The sequence below is a fragment of the Moschus berezovskii genome, chromosome 28 (genome assembly GCF_049115385.1).
Source record: "Moschus berezovskii isolate FMDL1 chromosome 28, NW_MosBer_1.0, whole genome shotgun sequence".
Taxonomy (NCBI): domain Eukaryota; kingdom Metazoa; phylum Chordata; class Mammalia; order Artiodactyla; family Moschidae; genus Moschus; species Moschus berezovskii.
Window position 1 is genome coordinate 28,523,817 of NC_142487.1, and position 18,158 is coordinate 28,541,974.

The 18,158-nt window shown below is 42.7% G+C and overlaps 1 protein-coding gene across 1 annotated transcript in view; it reads left to right on the top strand.

Moving 5' to 3' along the window:
• CDH20 (cadherin 20) overlaps positions 1-18,158 on the top strand; it is a 52,993-nt gene that overhangs the window by 14,074 nt on the left and 20,761 nt on the right. Inside the window, exons 4-6 of the mRNA XM_055416836.2 lie at positions 218-385; positions 3,638-3,825; positions 14,269-14,522. Coding sequence (XP_055272811.2) covers positions 218-385; positions 3,638-3,825; positions 14,269-14,522 — 610 coding nt within the window. The remainder of the gene's footprint in view (positions 1-217; positions 386-3,637; positions 3,826-14,268; positions 14,523-18,158) is intronic.

Here is an 18,158-nt window from a genome sequence, read left to right on the forward strand (position 1 = left end):
AGTATTCTTGCCTGGGAAATCCCATGGACACAGGAAACTGGCGGGGTACAGACCATGGGGTTGCAGAAAGTTGGACACAACTGAGCTAAAACGACATTCTGACCTCAAGTGCAGTGAACAGGTGCCTTGTAAGGCACAGGGAGAAGCCTAGAAGCCAGTCTTTAAAAGGGAACTGGTGGTTTTGCTTTTCAAAACAAAGCTGGTTTCTGTCCTGCAGGTGTAATTAGGACTGCACTCATGAACATGGACCGAGAAGCCAAAGAGTACTATGAGGTGATCATCCAAGCCAAGGACATGGGAGGGCAGCTCGGAGGGTTGGCGGGGACCACGGCTGTCAACATCACCCTCTCAGACGTCAACGACAACCCGCCCCGCTTCCCCCAGAGTGAGTACCCGACTGGCGAGCGTGCAGCTCTCAAGTCAGAGGGACGAGGCTGTGGCGGAGGCGAAAGGGAAAGGCCGGTCTGAGTCCCTCTTTGAGTTCAGCCACTCCTGGGTCCCTTTCTGACATTTATCATGCAATTCTCACGTCGCCATTTCCCGCCTAGATCCAGCGTCCCGGAGCACTGAACCAGCGTTTCTCCATTTCTCACTATCACCTCCCTCCAGAGCCCTTTAGACCCTTTTATTCCTGGAGTGTCATGCCCTGACCGCTCCCACATACAACTAAATATTAAACAAGAAGATTTTGTTGGGTAGGGATGAACTTTAGACTTGTAATATCTAAGGTTTTTTTCACCTCTCTCCAACAAGAATCGATTTTGTGTGCCTGTTGAGAATGCATGCAGGGACACTAAGCCTAAGCTGGTGGTGAACAGAGTGGCCCATCGGCTCACTGAACCCCTCAACTCATAGCAGGCACTGAGCGTTTGCTTTGTAAGGGCCCTAGGCATGAGGGGCACAAGATTGCTGAAGCAAAGTCCCTGACCTTGTGAAGCTTTAAGTCCACTTGGGAGTACATATACTTGCTATTCATCAAAATTTAAGCAGGAAGCAGCATCTGCTATGCCAACTGGTTAGTGCAGAATGGCGCCTTCTCAATAAACCAAGATGAGTAAAAACTTAATAAAAGGATGAGAGTTCAACCAGGTATTGAAGAATATAACAGAGTCAAACAGGAAAAAAAAAAAGAAAACATTCCAGAAGGGGGAAGCTGTTCATTCACTTAAAAAATTTTTGTTTCGAGCAACATTCTAGGTATGGGGTATAAAGCCCAAGAAATAAAGCTGCAAGTGTAGTTTTATGTTCAAAGATCCCAAAAATGAAGACCTGCTGTTTAGTGTTTCAAACGTCCCATTTCTAATGGAGTCGCTGCAAAGTTTTTGAGCAAGTGAGAGACATAAAGAAAGGCTAACCTGATAGCCACGGAGAGCACTGGTTGGCCGGAATGGAGACTAGAAGCAGGAGTGTCTGATGGGGGCTTTTACACGGTCCCGATTTGAACCGATAAGAGTGTAAGGAAACAGCAGAAGTGGAATGCGACAAATGAGAAAACCTGGATTTCTATCTCTGATTTCTTGGCTAAGGGAAGGTGGAGTCAAAGATAACAATGATGTTCTAGGTCTGGGCGACAGGGAGAAACAGAGGGTACCGAGCGGAACTAGGGGCGGGCAGGCAAGGAGGAAGACAAACCCTGCCGTGAACGTGAAGCGACAGCAGGACGGTCGGGCTGGGTTAAGGAAGGTGCAGTACAGAGCTGTGACTGTGGAAAGGAGACTGGGAACGAAGACGTGAACTGGAGAAGCAGACTCTAGAGGCAGCAATCGGAGAGGTGAGAGCAGCGGACTCAAATCCAGGTGAGACACTCAGCCAGGGGGATCAGGATCAACTGAACCACAACAGAGCCAAGCCAGACCATCTGCTGAAAAGCTACACTGTGGGTAAACCATTCATCCATGTAAACACAGGGATAAAATTCAAATATTTACATACAACTGGTATCCATAGAGTCCCCATGAGATTTCATGAAACCAAAAGACAACATACCAGATGAGTGTTTTACAGGTGATATGTACAAGGAGGTTACTAAGCTGATTGGCTACAGTTCAGAAGACTGGAGCATCATCAAACAGTTCATGAAATGCCATATGGCTTGGCTCCTTATGTGCTCTGCTGACCCATCTCTACTCTTTCATGAACGGCTCACACTGCACACTAGACTACAGATTCTTGAACATCCCTGAACTGTCCTCTGGCTTCGTAATCTGACACCAGACAGAATCTCCAAGAAGGCAGAAAGAGAAGAGCTAAGTTATTGCACAGTTCATATAGATTTGGACCTATTGTAGGAAAGATATTGAATCCTGCTTTCCTTCTTTTTCACAAATATTATCATAACTGATTAGGGGTTGTTGACACAAGAACACACCTCCTATTTTATACTGAAGAAGCTCAGTCACCTTTAATTTAACCAAATATAATGGAATATCAAGACCTCAGGCTACTTATTTCTAAAATAATGCATTATGTGTAGAAACTGTACGGACAAGATGTTTGACACAGAACACCTCACTTTCCCGGAGAAAACTGTTTTTCCCAAACATGTTCTGCAGTAGCAGAGTCTGCTCCATCAACAACTTTGGAAGAGAATGCAGAGATCATGAAATTCAAGCGCCTGCAGTTTAGCACAGACATTAGCCACTTCCTGGCTCACATCGGTGAAGAACAGGCATCGTTTCTCCTCCCGAGCGAGGGAGGCTGCTGAGCGCGGGCTGGCTGCCGTCAGCCCCCAGGTCATTGTGAGAAGGCGGCGCTCACACCCCGACTTCCCAGGGTCGCACCCCGCAGCCTGCAATATGCACGAGAACAGAGGCACCGCGCATCTACCGAGGGTGTGGCTGTTTGACTGGGTCTGTCGTCATCCCGCCATGACCGACAGGAGGGTGAGGAGCGTCAGAGAGCAGAGCCCCAGAGGAGGCAAGTTGATGAAAACGCTACTCCGTGGAGATGAACTGAACGAGTGGACTCGGGCTATCAGGCTGAAAAGAACATCACCGGCTCTGAGCTCCCCACACGGGTGAGAACCCTGGGGGTGTTCTCGTCCAGAAAGGAGAACGAGAAGCACCGAGGTGTATCCGTGAAGACGCCGCCGGGGCACAGGCCCCGGTGCAGACACCCTGATGGGCGGCCAGCACGGAGGCCGGCAGAGCGGGGCTCCGGGTCCAGGCCTTCTCTGCAGGGCGCTGATCAGCACCGAACGTGGGCAGCTGCTCACAGACGGGCGCTCGGCGTGCTGGCCGGGCCACAGAGGAACACGTGTGCCTCTGAAACACAAACAGGACACACGTGCACTTTGTGACCGCAACAGAATTAACACCGGGGGGCCAGTGAAGACTGGAAAGCAAGGTACTTCCTACCACCCTGGAGGTACATTCACTGAGGTGAGCAGTATTTTTGCTTTTGTCCTGTCCTACTCCTAGGATTATGATCGACGTAGTTTGGCCCCTCCTCACCCGACACCCAGTAACGTCTGCTTAGCCCTCTGGATCTCAGTTTTTCCATCGGTAGAACTCAAGTTTTAACTTTGGATGATGAAAAGGACGTTTTGCACAGCGTGGCGGATGTGATGTGATACGGGGGAGGCGTTTTTTTGTGTAGTGACAGGTTACAAAAACCGCATGTTCTGACTTCTTCACAGAACATTACCAAATGAGTGTGCTGGAATCAGCTCCAGTTAGCTCGACTGTGGGGAGGGTGTTTGCCAAGGACCTGGACGAAGGAGTCAACGCGGAGATGAAGTACACGATCGTGGATGGGGACGGCGCAGATGCATTCGACATCAGCACGGATCCCAGCTTCCAAGTGGGCATCATAACGGTGAAGAAGGTAACTGAGCTCCTCCTTCCAAGTCATTTCAGGGGCGGCTCTGAGCGTGTGTGCAGTATTAGTAAGGACCGTCATATTATTAATACCATTGCTTTAAATCCTCTGATAAACACTTTCTTATCGTTAAGAAAAAAAAAACTTCTTGGACTTTCCTGGCAGCCCAGTGCGTAAGACTCCAGCTTCAAAGGCAAGGGCGTGTGCCAGGTCAGTTGCTCAGTCGCGTCCAACTTTTTGCGACCCCACGGACTGGAGCCCCCAGGCTCCTCTGTCCATGGGATTAGCCCAGCAAGAATACTCGCCTGGGATGCCATTTCCTTCTCCAGGTGACCTTCCCAACTCAGGAATCGATCTACCCGCATCTCCCGTGTCTCCCGCATTGGCAGGCGGATTCTTTACCACTAGCGCCACCTAGGAAGACCCAGGGCAAGGTGTGCGGGTTCAATCCCTGTTCAAAGAACTAAAGATCCTATGTGCTGCACATCAAGCCCCAAAACACAGACGAAACAACAAAAAGAAAACCCCTTACTCCTTTCGTTCACATGTAAACACTGGCTATGTCATCATTTTACAGGAAGGGTACCCTTCACTTCAGTTCAGTCGCTCAGTCGTGTCCAGCTCTTTGCGACCCCATGGACTGCAGCACACCAGGCCTCCCTGTTCATCACCAACTCCCGGAGCTCACTCAAACTCATGTCCATCGAGTTGGTGATGCCATCCAACCATCTCATCCTCTGTCGTCCCCTTCTCCTCCCACCTTCAATCTTTCCCAGCATCGGGGTCTTTTCAAATGAGTCAGTTCTTCATCAGGTGGCCAAAATATTGGAATTTCAGCTTCTGCATCAGTCCTTCCAGTGAATATTCAGGACTGATCTCCTTTAGGATGGACTGGTTGGATCTCCTTGCAGTCCAAGGGACTCTCAAGAGTCTTCTCCAACACCACAGTTCAAAAGCATCAATTCTTCGGCACTCAGCTTTCTTTATAGTCTAACTCTCACATCTACACATGACCACTGGAAAAGCGATAGGTTTGACTAGAAAGACCTTTGTTGGCAAAGTAATGTCTCTGCTTTTTAATACGCTGTCTAGGTTTGTCATAGCTTTTCTTCCCAGGAGCAGGCTTCTTTCATGGCTGTAATCACCATCTGCAGTAATTCTGGAGCCAAGAGCCCAAGACAAAATGTGGTCCACTGGAGTAGGGAATGGCAAACCACTTCAGTATTCTTGCCTTGAGAACCCCATGAACAGCATGAAAAAGCTCACTACTTAGCCACTTAAAAAAAACCTGTCGTAGCTTAATTCCCTAATAATGTTAATGACTTAACCAATATCTGCATTTGAATAACCTCATTTTTACCACAGTAAACTATAATAATAAAGCAAACTATCCTATTATTATTAATCAATAAATAACACTCAGGGATTTTTAAATTGCTATGTAAAGACCCACGGACGCTAATTAGACTTGGAAAGGCTTCATCAAACATAGCTGCTGAGTGATGTCACCACTTGAAATTCTCTGCTTCATAGTAAGTTAATACATTTCCTAAATGTAAGCTATCAATTCTGTGGCATAAAGCACATATGTATATACTCAGCTGAAAGACAGAACCTAATAAAATTAAAATTTTAACATCCTAATAAATATATCTGATAAAATATATTAATTCAAAAAAGTATTCATTTAATCTTCCTTTTCTTCTATTTCAAATACACTTTAAAACCCAAGATATCTTAAATTATTTCTTCAATAAACATTTGTTGAGTGCCTACCTATGTGCCAGGCACTGCATTTAATGTAGAAAGTAAATAAAATGACAAAAAACCTCTGCCTTCTTGAAATTTACATTCTATAAGCGGAAGAAGACTATCAAAATAGCAAGTAAGTCAATAAAGTAGTATATTAGAAAGTAGTAAGTGCTGTGCAGGAGGGAGTAAGATCAGAAGAGTCAGCATGACTTCAAATTTAATTTCATGCTTGGGATTGGCCTCACATAGAAGTGACATTTATGCAAAGACTTAAAGTGGGCAGAGTCGGGACATCCCTGGCTGTCCAGTAGCTGAGATTCCGTGTTCCCAATGCAGAGATCCCTGGTCAGGGAACTGGATCCCACGTACTGCAACCAAAGATCCCGTAGGATGCAACCAGGGCCAGGTGCAGCCAAATGACTAAATATATAAAAGAAGAAGTAGGCAGAGTTGCAGCAGAGAGTTGGGCAGACTGACGACGCACAACCCTAGGAGGAGCCCCACAAATGACTCTCGGTGAGATCCGTAAATGGCAGCCCCGTGGACAAGCGGACAGGTAGGTAAAGAGTTCCAGACAAAGGGACAGCCGGAGCCCTGGCCCTGAGGTGGCGCTCTGCCTGGCTCGCTTTAAGAACAGAAAGGGGCTTTCTAAGGTTCGAGAAGCAGGAGATGAGGTCAGCAAAGAAACAAGGGGCCGGACTGTGTTAGGACCGTGTATGCAGATGGAAGGGCGCTGGGTTTTTATCTGACTAAAGTGGAGAACTGGAGGATTTTAACACATGGGTGACATCACTGGACTTCTACTATGAAGTAATTACTGTGTAATCTGTGTTGGGAAAAGACCATAATGGGGCAAGAATGGAAATGGGGAGACCAGCTGGGGTGCTCTTGTGATAACCCAGGTAAGACAGGATGATGGCGTGGTCTAGGCTATTGGGAATGGAGGCAGTGAGAAGTGGTCAGAATCTGAATCTATCTTGAAAGTAGGGCTAACAGTCCTCCTCTTTTTCTTTCACATCCTCATTCAATGTGTTTGGAAGAAAAAGAGGAGTCAGTTGAGCATCAGAGAGAATAGAGCTGGCCCTAAGTGAGATGGGGATGTACTGGGATTCAGTCCTGGGCATGCGGCAATGTCCATTAGACACCTAAGTGGAGATACACAGTCACTGTTGGTTATAGGAGTTCTGTAATTTGGAGGAGAGTTCTGAGTGAGAAATATAAATGTGAGAGTCATAAATGGTGCTTAAAGCAAGTAAAAAAGCGATAATACTATGCCCCAGGGTTGAGCATCACTAGAGCACAGAGCAGTGAAGGGAGCCCTGCGGCGCCCCAACGTGGCGAGGCCAGCAGAGACCGGGGGGGGGGGCGCCAGGCAAGCGGAGGAACACCAGGAGACTGCAGCGTCCTGGAAGGCAGGGAGACACTTCCCAAGACAGCAAAGTGGTGCTGGTGATAAACGCCGCTCAAGGACTCACAAGAACACTGAAAATCATCACAGGCTTTACGAACATGGAGATCACTGATGGCCCTGACAAAAGCAATGAAGTCATAACAGACTGTGGCATGAGTTAACGTGTTTAATAATAACCTTAGTCTACACTGTCCCATAGAGCTGAGTTAACGCTGTTTTAGAAGGAAAGGAGGAAGAGCTCACCTTTGTCCTGTATTTATGGAAAGTGCAATCAAGTACAGCAAAAGAACAGATATATCCAGCATTCCTCCAGCCAGAAATCTTTGTAACTGGCACACAGTGACCTCAAAACTGTACAAAATGCTGACATTAATTTTGGGATCATCATATAAATTTGGGCGTAATTTAAATATTGCAGTTTATTTTATTCATATTCTTTGAGGATTAATAAAATATTATAAAAGGTCATTAGAAATAATAATACAAAGTCACTGTATGATAAGATGAAGAATGCCCCCCTATTATGTCAGTCACTTCAGTCGCTCAGTTGTTCTGACTATTTGTGACCCCATGGACTGCAGCAGGCCAGGCCTCCCTGTCCTTTACCATCTCCCAGAGTTTGCTCAAACTCATGTCCATCGAGTTGGTGATGCCATCCAACCATCTCATCCTCTGTCGTCCCCTTCTCCTCCTGCCTTCAATCTTTCCCAGCATCAGGGTCTTTTCAAATGAGTCAGTTCTTCATCAGCTGGCCAAAGTATTGGAGTTTCAGCTTCAACATCAGTCCTTCCAATGAATATTCAGTACTGATTTCCTTTAGGATGAACTGGTTGGATCTCCTTGCAGTCCAAGGGACTCTCAAGAGTCTTCTCCAAGACCACAGTTCAAAAGTATCAGTTCTTCAGCGCTCAGCTTTCTTTATAGTCCAACTCTCACATCCATATATGACTACTGGAGAAACCATAGCTTTGACTAGACAGACCTTTGTTGGCAAAGTAATGTCTCTGCTTTTTAATGCTGTCTAGGTTTGTCATAGCTTTTCTTCCAAGGAGCAAGTGTCTAATTTCATGGCTGCAGTCACCATATGCAGTGATTCTGAAGCCCCCCAAAAATAGTCTCTTACTGTTTCCATTGTTTCCCCATCTATTTCCCATGAAGTGATGGGACCAGATGCCATGATCTTAGTTTTTGAATGTTGAGTTTTAAGCCAGCTTTTTTCACTCTCCTCTTTCACTTTCTTTAATTCTTCTTCACTTTCTGCCATAAGGGTAGTGTCATCTGTGTATCTGAGGTTATTGATATTTCTCCCGGCAATCTTGATTCCAGCTTGTGCTTCCTCCAGCCCAGCATTTCCCATGATGTACTCTGCATATAAGTTAAATAAGCAGGGTGACAATATACAGCCTTGACGCACTCCTTTCCCAATTTGGAACCAGTCTGTTGTTCCACGTCCAGTTCTAACTGTTGCTTCTTGACGTGCATCCAGATTTCTCAGGAGGCAGGTCAGGTGGTCTGGTATTCCCATCTCTTGAAGAATTTTACACAGTCTGTTGTGATCTACACAATCAAAGGCTTTGGCATAGTCAATAAAGCAGAAGTAGATGTTTTTCTGGAATTCTTTCACTTTTTCAATGATCCAATGGATGCTGGCAGTGTGATCTCTGGTTCCCCTGTGTGGCATGCCTCATTATAAATTAATAATACATTGCTTACCGTGACTGGTAACTATCAACAAGGTAAAAGTTCAAAGTTTTGGATAAGTATTGTCTCTTTAAGGCAAAAATTATCTTTAAAAAATTAAGCAATCAAAAAAATAATTTTTGAGGTTTCAGTATATTTTAAATTTTATATCTTAAAATAATATTTAATTCAACTCTGCAATCCCACGGACTGTAGCCCACCAGGTTCCTCTGTCCATGGATTTCCCAGGCAAGAATACTGGAGTGGGTTGCAATTTCCTACTCCAGGGGATCTTCCCGACCAAGGGATAGAAGCCACGGCTCCTGCACTGCAGGCACATTCTTTACCATCTTCTGCATTACAGGCAGAGCCACCAGGGATGCCCCCTTAATAATTATACAATACTATTAATTTATATCAAATTACTAGAATATATCTCAGACCTTACTGTAAGCCATTAATTTAAAGAATATTAACTATTACAATTTTGTATATAATGAGATTGGTCACAGTGGTATGGCTGTATCTTAAAGGAATCTCAAAATGTCGCTTCTCCAGCTCCGTTACCTGGAGAAAAGATTAGATTTCATAAGACAGAACACTGTCTTTCATTGTCATTGCTAAAACTATATCCATGTTTAATCAAAATATTTATCAGTTTTGCCAAGGTCACTTGGATTTCTCTTCTGAACTTATGAGGTGTCAGAAAATGGAATTAAGAAAGAGGTCAATAAGTTGAGTAGATGGACAAGTCAAATATAATAAATACTTTAGAGGCTATTGACTAATCAATCTATACTTTTGGAACAACAGTCACTCAGATGCCCGATCCATACCCATCTTCCTACTTTATCATTAATAATGTCATGTAAAATTGAAACAAAAGTTCTGCTTTTGATTTATTTCTCTCAGGCTTATTATTTGTCTAAAATAGCACATAGTTTTTCAAAAAGAGAAATTAAGTTGCATTGATAGAATTGGATCTTCATAAAACCACACTGATAACTACTCAGTACCTTAGGTCTTTTTGGCTTTCAAGTAATCAACCAATTGATTTTCAGTCTCTTAATTTAAATGCTTCAAAGATAACCTGAAATATTTAATTTTCAGAATATTCTTTATTCTATGTATGAGCATGATCTTATGCCTTCACTGTGTCTTCCATCTTCCAGCATTCAATAAACTGTTTCCAGTCCACTCCCCTCTTAGGCCACAAAGCAGAAAACTTTTGTATTTTATCAAACCTAAGGTGCCATGAATTCTCATCATTGTTTTAGGTATCACGTTAAAAAAAAAAAAAAAAACTCTAACTTTAGTGGCGCAGTGCTTTCTTACTCCTCGGTCTGCAGTCACGGGAAAGCTCTTGCAAACACGGACACATTTGCTTCACTAACGTCAGTGCTGCTGCTTCCGTGTCATTTTGCCCACACAGCAACTTTTGTTTCAGTGTTGAATCATAACACAATCTTCTTAAAGACATTTGAGAAGGCAGCAAAATTCAACACATGTATTACCAACACGCACAGAACTCAAATGAAGTACAACATTGATGACTTTGAGCAGGTTTAGCCAGCCTAGCCCCTGACAACTACATCCCGCCTCCTACAGAAGTTACAGGGTGCCATCGATTGCAGAAGCAACTCTATATCCAAAATGTCAAAATATGAAAAAATTTATATCATTCAATCACTGAAATATAGCAATAAAACATCTATATATATCGCCACTCAACTAGTATACGTTAATACGTTGACAGACGTTTGCACTATACAATGTAACAGCATTTTGGGGTTTTAAGACCTCCCTAGGCACTTGAGACTCCCCTGTACTGCAAGGAGATCCAACCAGTCCATTCTAAAGGAGATCAATCCTGGGTGTTCATTGGAAGGACTGATGCTAAAGCTGAAACTCCAATACTTTGGCCACCTCATGCGAAGAGTTGACTCACTGGAAAAGACTCTGATGCTGGGAGGGATTGGGGGCAGGAGGAGAAGGGGACGACAGAGAATGAGATGGCTGGATGGCATCACCGACTCGATGGACATGAGTTTGAGTGAACTCCGGGAGTTGGTGACGGACAGGGAGGCCTGGCGTGCTGTGATTCATGGGGTCGCAGAGAGTCGGACACGACAGAGCGACTGAACTGAACTGAACTGAGGCACTGGGGAATAAAAATCTGACTAAATCATAGTCTTTGCCCTTTAGTATCATGAAGGCAACTAACACAGAAAGAAATGTTTATAATCCAAAGTAAGAACAGCCATAACGGAAGTAAGACAAAGCGCTGTGGGCGAAGAAGAGGCGATGACTGACTCTGCCTAGGGGAACCGCGTTCCTATTTTCGGACATAATTTTCTTTACTCAGTTTTCAAGGATACAATGACTTGATTTTTATGTGCTCCAACTCTAGGAAATTTCTTGAATTTAACCAGGGGTCTCAGACATTTCTACTCTTTTATTTACTATTTAAATATGTAAAAACAAGTTAAAAAACTTTTCAAGAGAGAAATGTCAAACTCATATATCAATTATGGGCAATTTAAAGTTTAAGGTATTAAGGCAATATTTTCTTTAAATCTTAAGCAATAAAATTACTTAAGGGATACAATAATATTAAATAATATAAAATGACTAAGTAACTTATTTAGGCTTCCTTTATGGCTCAGTTGGTAAAGAATCTGCCTGCAATGGGGGAGACCTGGGTTCGATCCTTGGGATGGGAAGATCCCCTGGAGAAGGGAAAAGCTACCCACTCCAGTATTCTGGCCTGGAGAATTCCATGGACTGTATAGTCCATGGGGTCACAAAGAGTTGGACAGGACTGAGCGACTTTCACTTCAAGTAAGTTATTTAAAAATAAATTTTAACAATAATTAAAAACTAACTGTAGTCTTTCAACAGACAGGACTAGAAAAATTGGACATCTGTATCCAAAAAAATAAATAAATAAAAGAGAACCTTGATTCTTACCTATAAAAAGAAATTTAGATAATCTATCTAAATATAAAAAACTAAAACTATAAAATTTCTAGAAGAAAATATAGGAGAAAACTTTGTGACCCTAGTTAGGTGATTTCTTAGATACGACACCAAAACCCCAATCTACAAGATAAAAAGTGATATGAGATTTTATCAAAATTAAGAGTTTCTTCTCATCACTGATAAAAGAGTGAAAAAACAATCAAAGATTGAGAAAAAGTATTTGCAAATCCCTGTCTGATAAAGGATTGTAATATAAAATACATAAAGAACTCTTCAAGAAGATATAAAGATGCTCAACATCATTAGGCACTGGGGAAATGCCATCAAAACCACCATGAGACACCACCTCACATCCACTAGGATGCTAACATCAGAAAAACTGACAAAACCAAATGATGACAAGGAGGTGGAGCAACTAGAACTCGCATACATCCCTGGTGGGAATGCAAAAGGGTACAGCCACTTTGAAAATTGGTTTGGAAGTTTCTTATAAAGTTAGAAATACACTTGCCATATACTCCTGCAATCCCACTCGAAGGTACTTACCCAAGTGAAATGAAAACCTATGCTTCCACAAAAACCTGTCTACAAACGTTCATAGTGGCTTCATTCATAGCTGTTAGAAATCAGGAACAACACCCTCCACTGGAGGATGGATAAACTGTGGTGCATCCATATAATGGATCTTCCCAACCCAGGGATCAAACCCAGGTCTCCTATGTCTCCTACACTGGTAGGTGGGCTCTTTACTGCTAGCACTCCCTTGGAAACCCATATAACGGAATACTACTTGGCAATAAAAGGGACAAACTCCACATTCACAAAGACATGGATGAATCTCAAATGCATAGTTAAGTGAAAGAAACCAGACTCAAAAGACTACATACTGAAGGACTGCATATATATGACAATCTTGTAATGGAAACACAAAATAGATCAGTAGGTGCCAGGGGTGGGATTTGACCACAAAGCAGCACTGGTCAGGCGGTAACAGGGTGATGGAACTGTTCTGTATCTTAATTATCATAGGAAACACATGCATAACTGTATACATTTCTCAAAACTTGCAAAACTTTACACTAAAAAAGATGAACTTTAAGGTATATAAATTACATCTTAATTTTTACAAAATTCATGCCAAATTAGAAAAATGACTTAAAATTACAGAAACAACATATTTTGCCTAGCTCAAACCTAACATAAACAATCAGTGTCCACTTTGGGTTAATTCTACACAGGGATAGAATTCTGAAAGTATTTAATGTATTAATAAATTACCAGGAAATACAGATGTTTAGACTTAAAAGAGTAGCATAAATAAAATAAATTGGTAAATCTATTCCGTCAGATTTATTGAAACCTGAGTGGCAGACTTTCCTGTGTATGAAAACCCTGTCTTTTGACTAGGAGTTTTGGAGGCAAGGAGGCTGGTAGGAATGGCTGCTTGGTTCAGATGAGAAAGGTGGACTCTAAGAATCAAAGAGTACAACCTGTGGCGCTAAGTAAACATGGAACAAGTGGTAAATCAACAACAGCAACAAAACAAAAATCTTGGTTAGAATTTGAAAATAATAAGTTTAGTTAAAGCAATTCCTCCTGCTGTTTGTTTCTCAAAAGCAAACTAGTTGCCTAAATTGAAACTTGCCTCTTTCTAACATGAAATGTGCTGACATGCAGCATATTTTATGAAAAAAAAATGATTAATATTTTGAGGTGTTGCTTAAAACTTTTATACATTTTTATCAGTTTTAAAAAAAACATAAACGGATTATCCTTAAAGAGATAGCATTCAAGTCTAGTTTCTGCCTTGAAGTGCTGTATTTAACAAAAAATATTCTGAAGGTAGAGAGAGAGATCCAAAAAAGGAAAGGCCAAAAAAGTGATACGTCATGACATGGGATGTTATTAGACAAAGTTAAACTTTTGTGGATTAGCCCTGAATGAGGAATCTAACAACCCTAAGCAGCTCTTCCACCCTGACACTGACAACCACATCTGCTTTGGCCAGTCTTCTAGCTCTCTGAGTCCGTTTCTTTAACTGTGAAATGAAGCACTGGATCAGGTTTTTAAGAGATTGTCTATGATAAACCAAACACACAAATACTGATCTGACACAATGCACTAAGAACCTTCATGAGGTGTTTACTGATAGTTCTTAGAAAAGATCACTATTGCCTCTGTACTTAAGAATTTTTGTTTAAGGGAAAAAACAGAAAAGCCTAGGCCTCAGTTGCTTGGATATACTGAAACAGAACTCAAACTCTCTATGAATTATCATGACACTTTTTCAAATGAACAAGCCTTTCTAATGGTGACCATGCAGATTACACAATAGACAAGTCAAAGTCAGCCTTGCCCAGGGTACAGTGGCTTACTTCATCAGCATGCTGCCTTGCTTTACTATCTTCTGAAGCATCTACCATCCTCTTTACTTTCTTTACCCAAATTGTTGGAACTGCAAGAACCATGGAACAAAAGAAAAATTTCCACTGATTTGTCCTCTTGTCTCTTTCCCACCGTTTTAATGCATTTGGGAAACTACCCGCCAGCCATCAATATCATCCACCCTTAGAACCTTGATATATATGCTCCTAACTAAGCATCTTCCTGTCCTCACTTTTCAGCCCCTGAGTTTTGAAAGAAAGAAAAGCTACACCTTGAAAGTGGAGGGAGCCAACCCTCACGTCGAGCTGCGGTTCCTGAGCCTGGGCCCGTTTCAAGACACTGCCACGGTGCACATCAGCGTGGAAGACGTGGACGAGCCCCCGGTGTTCGACCCCGGCGTTCACTTTGTGGAGGTGCCTGAAGACGTGGCGATCGGGACAACCATCCAGGTCATCTCTGCCAAGGACCCGGACGTAACCAACAACTCAATCAGGTTTCCCACACATTCCACCTGTGCCTTGTATCTGAGAATCTGCCCTTGTATCTAATTTTCTAGCACTTTTTCTTTTTGCTTCTTCCATCTCTGGAGACTCTTTCTTTAAATGTTTTGTTTTCCTTTTCACATTATTGAGAAGTGAAGTATCATTATGACTGCAACTCCCTGTCAGCTGGTTCAGCAGCACACACACCCCTCAGTGCTCAGTCGTGGCCTTACTGACATCTGCTGCTGCTGCTAAGTCGCTTCAGTCGTGTACGACTCTGTGCGACCCCATAGATGGCCTCCCACCAGGCTCCCCTGTCCCTGGGATTGACATCTAGGGGCAGATAATTTTTTGTTGAGGGGGGCATCATATACATTTCACAGTGTTTAGCAGCATCTCTGGCCTCTACCTGCTAAAAAAATCGTAGCATCCCCTGAGTTGTAACAATCTATAAAGTCTGACTCTGCGACCCCATAGACTGTAGCCCACCAGGCTCCTCTGTCCACAGTATTCTCCAGGCAAGAACACTGGAGTGGACTACCATTCCCTTAGGCTCCAGGGACTCTTCCCAACTCAGGGATCAAACCTACACCTCCTGTGTCTCCAGCACTGCAAACAGATTCTTTACCCACTGAGCCATTGGGGAAGCCCCCAAAAGACCCCAGACATTGCCAAATAGACACACAGATATCAAAGCATTGAATCTTAGTGGTGAATATAACGGTGATTATTGTACACTCTTAATTTTTCTGAACCTTTGACATTTTTACTTTAAAAATGGAAAAAAATAACATACATAAACACATATTTCCATATACTATAGAAAGAAGAGACATAGAAAACTCCCACTGTTGTCAACAGCTCTGATGCCACGTAGACTGACTTTCTATTGTAAACCTACAAATCAGCCTCTCTATGTTTTGAACATCAAGATTCCAACCTAGACGCTTCCCCCTCAAGAGCAGGCGGAGAGCTGCTCTTATAGCCATGGCCACTTCCCATCGACCCTGGAACCAAAGAGCAAACAGCTGGTGGACAGGTTGACACTTCAACCTTCCAGAGCAACTGCCAAGCTTCTGACGCTCGACACAAAAGATCAGGCTTCCAAGGCTGTTTGAGGCCATCTGTCACGCTAACTGTCAAGAGCCACACAAATGGATCTCGGGCGTTAGCGCAGAGCTCACAGTTTAAACACACCTCAATTTGTCAGAGGCCTTTTCTGTCAGCTGCTCCTTCCCTCACCAGGTGCCATTTTGAAGGAAAATGTACTTTTGCCGTTTAATAAAGACAGTTCTCTTCTGAGATTAACCTTAGTGGGGGAAATCTGCTTCCTCTAACCAAGTAGCAAACATTTTACGTTTTCAGGCATTAAAATGGCTAAAATTATCTTGTTTCAATTCTGATACCGATTTTTAGTAGGCAACGAATCTTTATAAGTTATGACAATTTTATACAAGTGATAGTTCAATCTTAAGCTTTTTAAGTGTATAAAATGGGAAGAAATTAGTTAAATCACATTGTCCCCCCAAAAACAACATAAGTAAATAAAACCACTTCTATTATAAATTTATATTTATAATACAAATATTACATTTATATCAAAAGCCAAGAATACATATCTATCTTCTGATTGATCTACTCATATCAGAGAACTGGGGGGAAAAATTTAGAGAATAAAACTTTATGGAGGGAAAATGTTTGAAATAAAACAAGAATGGTTTGAAAAACTCAGATCCTGTTTCTAAAAGTCAATGAGAATATTCAGTGGATAATTCCACATCTTTTTTCTAGATTCTGACTCTATAGACTCCTGAGTGGTAAGCATTGGAAATTTGATTTTTTCAGGAGTCACTCTATTAAATGACAAACAAGAGAAAGAAAGCAGTCAGGAACTAAGGAAATTCACACCCACCCACACACCCACAAACCTAGCATGAAGATGCATTATCCAGGACCAAGGTCGTTATCTCAACACACGTCTAGGAAGGAAAGAGAAGTATCAGCAGGCCTAGACCACTGGAGGCATGGAGCAACGGAGGCACACAGTGTGAGGGAAGCCTGTCTGGCTAACAGAAAATGCTGCTTCAGCTGACAAGCTGTTGAAAACCATCGGTTGGCCAGCCAGGCAGGACAGCTGGCATCGGGATAATCTATATGGGGCGCCCATCTAGTCCAATAGACCCCGGTCTGCAGGAATCCAAGCGTGAACAGGCGGGAGGCCTGGAGCAGGGACCATGGGGCTTATTCTAGGGCAAGACTCTAGGCCTTTCTTCTTTCTGGCTGCACCATGTGGCCTGCGGGAGTCTTAGCTTCTCCAACCCAGGATTGAATCTGTGCTTCCTGTGTGGGAGTGTTAACACTGGATCGACAAAGGAGTCCTGACTTTAGGCCTTGAGAGAGAGACTACCAGGAACAAGGCAACAGCCACAGGTCTGCTGAAGACTAACATCCCAGAATTCCACTTATCAGAACTGGAGATAATTATCTCTCTGCATTTTGGTTGGAAAGAAGGATCAGAAATCACACAGCCAGATAGAGTCTCTGGCTCTGTACTGTCCCACAGAACAATGTATGGTCCCTGGGCCCAAGCAGAATACTGGGGATCCTGGATTCTCAGAGAAAAAGCACCTAGAAGTCAGATCTCTGGCTGTCACTTAATAAACCCATCTGGAAATTACTTCCCTGTTATCTTTCCTCAAATGGTTCATTTTCTCCTTTTTTCCTATAAAAGTTATTTTCTTTTAAAATACTTTGAATGTGTTATATGCTGCTTGGCTATCAAATTTATCTTCTACATTTTAATTACCAATAAATGAGGTTCATATTCCTAAAAATAAAATACATATTAAATCATCCAAAAATTAACACATCACCCAGGTTAAAAATGCTACAGATAAAAGGTCAATGAACTTTTTAAAAAGATTATCAGGACTTTTTTAAAATTATTTTTAATTGAAGGATAACTGCTTTACAGAATTTTGTTGGTTTCTGCCAAACTTCAACATTAATCAGCCATAGGCATAAATATGACATTATCAGGGCTTTTATAATCTCATTTCTAGAAAGTTTATGGTGTGTTCAGGCATATAAGCTGGTTATCATTTACTAGTAAAGCCCAAAATCAAGTCTCCAGATTTAGTTTTATATACATGAAAGATATGTCTGGATCACCTAAATTTTTAATAAATGCCTGAGGAATTTCTAGCAAGCAGGGACCATTCAGCAATTGAAACAGGCTTCTGCCAGTATGGAAACAGCCGGCCCCTCTGTGCTTTCCTGGAGTGTGTGTGTGGATTCTGGGATCCTGTCCATGAAACTCTACTTTCAAATCGCTCCTAAATTCAGAGAATGTCCTCAGCCAAGTAAACAAACAGGGAGCTCAATGAACACCAGCATTGTTCACAAAGGCAATTTTGTGTGGATATGTCACGCCTGTTCGGCCCACAGCAGGTCAGAGTATTCTAGTTAGAGAGGGGAAAGCCACCTACATAATTCACCAGTGTCTCCTGATTTCCGCATTTTCCATCTGTATCTCCACCTTTAAATTTGTTCTCCTGGCTCCTGCAAAGCGGCCCAGTGTCCCGCTCAGAGCAACGAAGGCTTTCAGTGCCTCAGTGCAGGCCCACTCCGCCTGACCAGGGCGGCCT